Raw genomic sequence first — 7,683 nt, 5'->3', positions numbered from 1 at the left:
TTCAGTTCCTGGGGAACACCAGCAATTCTCTGGGCCAAAGGCTGCAGGGCCGAATTCCCGCACTCATGTGATCCTCTGGCCTCAACCTCCCCCTGCGGACTGGGATTGCAAGTGCGCACCACCATGCCTGGTTTGAGAGCATAACCAGGCACTTCATCATGAAATGGTGGGGGGGAGGTATTTTCTGGCTCCCCATGGCCAGGGAAGGTCAGAAGATGGTCTTGCTGGTGAGAAGGAGTCCGTTCGGCCCTCCCCAGCCTGCCTGCCTGCCTGCCCTCTCCACCCAGATCTGAGTTTCCCCCGTTTTAACTCTCGCTCTGCACCCCAGATTTGTTTAGCCTTCCAAGATGCTCTCTTCAGCGTGGGCTGGCATTCCATACAAGTGGGAGGAAAAAAACTGGAGGATATTATGCAACTAGTTTGCATCTTGTCTTACTGTAATTGCTTGTGATTATTATGAACTGAATGTTGTGACTTAAACTGTGATACAATTACATTTAGAGACAACTGTTTTATTTTGAGAGAGCTGAAAATAGTCTGGGAGAGTTACAGCATACCATTCTAGATACTCCTGGTTCTCCTGTCCATTCTCTCATCAAGCAGATATTTTATTTAAATGCAAAAGGACAAAATTTCAAGATCATACATTAGCAATATATATATTGAAGAACTTTACAAAAATAGATGTTTCCTAATAATATTTTGAATTTTCAGAGATAATTCTTTAATCACTTCTGTTCCACTGTTCTATTTATCCCAAACAGCCTGTAACATACACAAAGTACTAGCTTAATATATCAAGTAAAGGTACTTTGTTAGGATTTGCAAGATGACAAAGAGTGATTTTCATTGCTATAAAATGGAGACTAGTATTCAGGTAGGTGTCCAGCTTGAATTCTTGATCTGTTAACTTCATTACTGAATATAAATTACCAAACTGCTCAACAGGTAAGGAAGCAAAATTTTGTAAGTATCCATGGATCCAGCTTTCCTCATTGTCAAAATGCTGAAAATGTCTGCCTGGTGTTCCCATAGGGAACAAGTAAAATACAAAGAGCTGGAGGAAATACTGAATAAACAAATCTCTCTACTACATGTATTTTTTCTGGTGAGGGCTCAGTGATATGAAGTGAGGATCCTATATCCTCCAATGTTCTTTCCACACTGAAGTGTTTACAGTTTTGGATGGGTAGCTGCATTGATCTGTAGTAGAAGAGCAAGATTCTGGTTCAGTAACATCTTAAAGACCAACTAGATTTCCAGAATATGTGCTCTGGAGAGTCAGAGCTTCCTTCGTTGGATACGAGGAGTGGAAAATGGAAAGAGTCCTTATAATCCAGGTAGAGGATAGGAGAGGTGTTGTAAATTGGAGTGTGAAAAAAAATCCCAGATCAACAAAGCCAAAATGATACCAAGGATGACCCGCTATAATATAAGCCCAAAAGGAATAAAACAGAACACCACTGGTAGTCACATGTAGCTATCAGCTCGAACCAGTTCAGCAAATTGTTAATGACCTGCTACCTATCCTGGAGAACGATACTGCTCTCTCATAGGCATTGGGTGGCAAACCTTTTCTTGCTCACAGACAGCCTGCCCACCCACCCACCCCCCGCAACCTTAAACAACAACTCATTCACAAAATGCATTTCCTAACAGGAACAGAGACTCCAGGACAAGGGCCTGCAATAAACCAAGAGGCCAACTCTGCCCCCATATGCATTCCAATCACACAATCACTGGACCTAATAGCACCAGCTATACCATGTCAGGATCGTTCACTTGATCATCTTCCAACATTATATATGCCATCAAGTGTCAGCAATGCCCTTCAACTCTCTATATTGGACAAACGGGTCGGTCCCTTCACAAAAGAATGAATGGACATAAATCTGATATCAAGGATCACATTCAAAAACCAGTGGGAGAGTAACAGTTCTCAAACGGAGAAACTTGAAAATTACAACACTAGACTGCAAACATTGAGTTTATTTGCAAATTAGGAACAATGGATCCCCCTGGGTGGAAGTAGAAGATAAGATTTTTCTCACATCACAAATGGTAATTTTCTGCTCTTCCCACCCAGGCTCTGTCAAGCTAACTACAACTTGTATTATAGCTAGCTTCCTCACAATCTATTTTGCAATACCCTTCCCACTCTCTGCCTGGATTATAAAGTCCCCTTCCTTTTTCTGTTCCTTGTATCTGACGAAGCTCTGACTCAAAAGTTTATAACCTGGAAATCTAGTTGGGACTAAGGTGCTACTGGACTTGAATTTTGATCTTCTAAAGTGTTTACCGGTATTGTCTTCTCCATCAATTCACACGTTTTGCATTTCTTTTATCCTGAACAGCCTGATCATTTAGACAATCTCCCCAAGTGAATGCTCTGTTTGTGGACAAGAGCTGAACCTTTCTACTGTTTTTTGCCTCGTGTGAATATGCACATGTCTCATAAGGTTTGAGTGCTGGCTGAAGCAAGATCCACATTCCTGGCATTTAAATGGCTTTTCGCCCGTGTGAATTAGTCGATGTCTAATAAGATTTGAATTGTGACTGAAGCAACTTCGGCACTCCAGGCACTGATATGGTTTCTTCTTGGTTTGGGTTCTTGTATTGGTTTGAGTCTGGTTGAAGCTCTTTTTACATCCGCCTGTCTGTACATTTTTATGTCTCTTAAGACTTATGCTGTGGCAGAAGCTTTTGCCACAATCTAGGCATTTATATGGTTTCACCTCTTTGTGGGTTCTTTGATGGTTTGTAAGTCTTTGGCTCAAACTAAAACTCCTTCCACATTCCAAGCATTTATATGGTTTTTCCCCTTTGTGGAGTAATTGATGTTTCATGAAGTTTTCATTTGTTGTGAACTTTTTTCCACATTCTGTACATTCATTTAATTTCTCTCCTGTGTGTATTCTTCGATGGATAGCAAGACTTGATGTCTGACTAAAGCTCTTTCCACATTCCAAACATGTATATGGTTTCTCACCTGTGTGGGTTCTTTGATGCATAATAAGGTTTGTGCTCCGCATAAAACTCTTCCCACATTCTAAACATTTATATGGTTTTTCACTTGTGTGGATTATTTGATGTCTAATGAGGTTTGTACTTTGCATAAAGCTCTTTCCACATTCTAAACATTTATACAGTTTTTCACCTGCATGGTTTCTTTGTGGTATGCTCTGCCTGAAACTCTTTCCAGACTTGTGAAACTGATGTAGTCGTTCCCTTAGATGAATCCCTTGATGTCTAATGAGATGTGATCTTTCAAGAAACCTCTTTCCACACTCCAAACATTTATAGGGTTTTTCTCCTGTGTGAGTTCTTTGATGCACAGTAAGGTTTGACTTCATATAAAAGCTCTTTCCACATTCCAGACATTTATATGGTTTTTCTCCTGTGTGGATTCTTTGATGCACAATGAGGTATGTACTATATCCAAACTTCTTTCCACATTCAAAACATTTATATGGCTTCTCTCCTGTGTGGGTTCTTTGATGCATTGTAAGGCTTGACTTCAGAATAAAGCTCTTTCCACATTCTGGACATTTATATGGTTTCTCTCCTGTGTGGGTTCTTTGATGCACTTTAAGAGTTGAGCTTTGACTGAATCTCTCTCCACACTGCAAGCAGTCATATGGTTTCTCCCCTGTGTGTACATTCCGGTGTGCTTTAAGTGTTGCAATGCTAGCAAAGCTTTTTGCGCATCTAGAGCATTCATTCCTTCTCTTTCCTTCCTGTGTTGCTTCATGGTAGCCACCATTACAATAAGGAACGGATTTACTTCTTCCTTTATCCAGATGGTCTTCCTCCTGCTTTTTTGGGATATCATGGTTCCCAAAGTTCTCTTTCACCTTTAGACTCATATCACTTCCCTTGAATGCGTGATGTGTTTCATTTTCATTAGCAGTGCCCCACAGATCTCCTGTTGAAACAGGGAACCCAGACTTAAATTTAACGAAGAAAATGTGTCATTCAACTATTGCGGAGAATTATAGAATGCAGGGAGTATCTGAGAACACCAGGAATGTCTAACTTCGTACAGGCTGTCAACCTTATTCAAGGATAGTTACATTGGTAGAGGGTCAAAAGACATTCAGATGTATGAGAAACCTGTAATCGTTAATTTTGCATAGACTTTGTTAAGACAAGAAGCAAGAATGAATTAACGATTGTTCTATGTTTCAAGAAGAAGTTTCAAACATGGATAACCTTGTTTGGTGTATGAAATCAATAAAGCTAAGGACCTTCAAAGCCCCTCCAAAAACAAAGGAAAGCCTCTGCCATTCTTCACAGATGACACTGGTTGGATGGATTAATTTTCTAATTCATCAAAGGGCAATTCTATGTTTGTTATTCTGAGGAACTGAGAATATCAATGGGGTTCCTCCCATATCTCCCTGTAATTGACAGAGCAGATGGCTTGTTGCCCTGTGTCAGGATGCCCTCTTTGCCAGTTTAGAGGAAGCTGTTCTTCAAAACTCAAAGCAACTACAGGAAAAGGACTTCTACTAAGCCCCCCTCCCACATGCCTCTGCCTGCCTTCCACATCTGCTCCAGTCACTATGTAGCTGCCCATTCTTTCACATCATGTGAGCCCCTAATGCCATAGCCCATTGCTCATCAATTCCATATCACGGCCCAAAGGCCGTGGGAACACTGCAGATTTTGCACTTTCCACATGTCTTCCTACTTGTACTAGTGATCTATAAGGAATATGGAAAGAAGTGAGCCCTTTCACCATACCACAAATGTTGCTTCTGAACTGGCTGAAAAAGAGATTGAAAGAGATCTTGGGGTTGTAATGGAAAGCTCAATGAAAACGTTGACCTAGTGTGCAGCAGCATTGAAATTATATGCTGGAGATTACTAGGAGAGGGGTTGAAAATTAAAAAAGCCAACATTATAATGCCCTGTATAGACCTATGGTGCAACCTCATTTGAAATAGCATGTGCAGTTCTGATCACCATTTCTCAAAAAGGACATGGCAGAGCTGGAAAAAGTACTGAAGAGGGCAACCAAGATGACTGAGGAGTTGGGAGTACCTTTACTGCATGGAAAGGCTGAAATGTCTGGGACTTTTCAGTCTAGAAAAAAGACACCTGATGGGAAAAAAGTTTATCAAATTATGCATGGGATCAAGAAAGTGGTTAGAGGGAGCTTTTTCTCCCTCTCCCACAATACTAGAACTTGGGGGCACCCATTGAAATTATTTGGAAATAGATTCAGAACAGAAAAAAAATATTTCTTTACTCAAAAATAATTAAATTGTGGGATTCACTGCCGAGGCAGGTGGTGATAGCCACAAACATAGATGGTTTTAAAAGAGGGTTATACAGATTCATGGCAAACTGGGGCCTTGGCCTCTGGGCCCTATGGGTTTGGCCCTTCATGGCAGCTGGTTGGCCACTGTGTGAAAACAGGACACTGGGCTAGATGGACGACTGGTCTGATCCAACTGAGCTCATATTCTTATGTTCCTAGTCCTAAAATACATCCAGTCATCTGGGTGAAGCATGGGCTGAGGGGATATGATCTTATTCGGTCTTCTATAAATATATGTTTTTTGGTATTGCTCCATTTCTTTAACACTAAGATACAAAAATACTCACTTTCATCAGCCGTAGTTTGGATGAAAATATCATTGAGCAATCTTCCTGAAGAAGCCTCAGGCATTCCTCTTGGCTCGGGGCCTTCCTCTAGAAAGTTCTCCTCTTTGATCTCTGTCATGGTCCTTTCATCGGTGGGAGACAGAGGAGGCTGTAAGAACCACCCAAGGCAAATTACCCAACAGCTAACCCACAATGCCGCACTTTATATGTCTGAGGCTATCCACCCACCTGCATCCCCTTCTTGAGGTGTTTCCCCTCAACCCCAATGCTGCAAGAAGGCTTCTCATTTCTGCAGTCCATCCAGCACCAAGGGCTGCTAATCCAACTGGAAGGCCCTTTTACATAGACCCCCCCCCCACAGGGAATAAGAAAGACTCACATATCACAAGGATTCTCAAAAGGGAGAAAATGATGAAACGATGGGAAAATCTCACTATAACAGAACAATGGAGATCGTGTAGTTAAAAGAAAAGCCTTTCTTCCCTCCTTCGGCTCTAAGATTTCCTAAAAGAAATGGGCTTGCAAGAAACTCTGCCTAAAGAGTAATTGCATTATGTCTGTTTCAGCACAATGGGGAGGAGGGCTTTAAAGACTAACAAAATTTTATTCCATCAGACGCTTTTGTGAACTAGAGCATACTTACGCAGCGCAATCCTATACAGTAGCAGGGGAAATGGATAAGGAGTTCAAACCGTCAGATATCCAAGTATTCCTGAGGTTAGGATGACTCATTTTAATGACTGTCCTAACGTAAAGAGTCAATGTAAGTCCAATTGGAGTAATGTTACCTAGCGGTCATCAGAGTGCCTCATCCCAGGTCCTTTTCTTTCCAGCTGGAGACCCTTCCTCCCCTTAATCAGCTAGATCCAGGTTTTCCAGACTACGCAAAAACATGGAGCCACATTGGTCCATAGCTAGAGACAAAATAAATAAAATATTACATGACAATTGCTATTAATATCAACCAAAATAACACAACCAAGCTTTTAGGATGCATGTTAAAAGGGGGGGGGGATTCCTTTAGGCCAGGAGGAGCTTAATGCCTCTTTGTTCTGGGCAGGAGGGGAGTCTCACTGACCACTGCTCTTTCTTTACTCCCAACATTGATTTCTTCCTGGCGTCCCCCCTTCCACTGTAAAAATTTCATCATTTTTCTCTCCAACTACCCTCCATTCCTCTTCCGTTCAGCTATGGACATAAGAGGCAGGCAGGCATCATCTTCAAGGAAGGAGGAAAGAGGAGCCAGAGGAAGGAGGGCTTCTCTCCCCACTCATTTCTGCCCTTCTCTCTTTTCTCTCTGCCTTTGGGACTTGCAGCCCCACAATTCACCCCCTCCTCTCTCCCAAGCCTCCCCCCCCTCAACTCACCAACTCCCTCCCAGCCTCTGAAGCATCAATCAGAGACTGCTTTGCCTTAGGCAGGAAGGAATCTGAAGAAATGAGTTTCACAGCTATTTCCGCCTGACCCCCTTCCCACTGAATGCCCGTCTAGGCCTGCGGCTCAGTCTCCTTAACCCTTAGAAAGGATGTCAAAATTTGAGTTATCTGGGAAAACGGAAAAAGGTTGCAGTGGGGATTCTCACTATAACTTTCACCAAATTCTGAGATTTCCCACCCACTAGTGGCTTCTGAGCATAACTAGTGACCACTTTTGCATTTTATACAATAACATTTCACAATCACTTTCAATCTTCATCCTGCTGGAACCTTGCTGCATGACCTTGGTCCAACCACATACTCTCTCTCTGTCTAATTTACCTCATAGGTTATTGTGAGAATAAAATGGAGGAAGAGAGAGCCCACCACACTCGGCTCCTTGGCATAAGGGCAGGATGTAAAAATGTAAATCTCCCTCATCATCCCTACATTTATAGTCTCTTGACTCGTCTGTCATTTTGTTGTTGCTGATATTGTTTTGTTGCTCAGACCTCCTACCTGCACCGTGAAGATCCATGCGTTCTGCCTGAAGAAGAGGGTTCCAGTCCACAAAAGCTTCTGCTGGAAGGTGCTGGAAGACTCCTGTTTATTTGTGATGCAATCTGAGAGAGAGCTGGGTTCCAATCCCCACTTA

The 7,683-nt window shown here is 42.2% G+C and overlaps 1 protein-coding gene across 1 annotated transcript; it reads right to left on the bottom strand.

Annotated features, from left to right (window-relative positions):
• Positions 1–562: 562 nt before the first annotated feature.
• LOC129327083 (zinc finger protein 883-like) lies at positions 563–5,766 on the bottom strand. The gene is made up of 2 exons (XM_054975519.1): positions 5,614–5,766; positions 563–3,925 (listed from the first exon to the last, which is right to left on the bottom strand). Exons 1-2 carry the CDS (start codon positions 5,729–5,731, stop codon positions 2,364–2,366), a joined length of 1,680 nt encoding a protein of 559 aa, XP_054831494.1. The 5' UTR covers positions 5,732–5,766; the 3' UTR covers positions 563–2,363.
• Positions 5,767–7,683: the final 1,917 nt, after the last annotated feature.

This window comes from Eublepharis macularius, chromosome 4, assembly GCF_028583425.1.
Source record: "Eublepharis macularius isolate TG4126 chromosome 4, MPM_Emac_v1.0, whole genome shotgun sequence".
Lineage (NCBI taxonomy): Eukaryota > Metazoa > Chordata > Lepidosauria > Squamata > Eublepharidae > Eublepharis > Eublepharis macularius.
The sequence above is the reverse complement of the archived record's forward strand: the minus strand, read 5'-3'. Positions and strand labels throughout refer to the sequence as shown.

Coding starts and splice junctions, on each gene's coding strand:
- LOC129327083 (XM_054975519.1), bottom strand. CDS start 5,731: ATGACAGAGATCAAAGAGGAGAACTTTCTAGAGGAAGGCCCCGAGCCA. Junction 3,926..5,613: donor CCAAACTACGGCTGATGAAA/GTGAGTATTTTT, acceptor CTGTTTCAACAG/GAGATCTGTGGGGCACTGCT.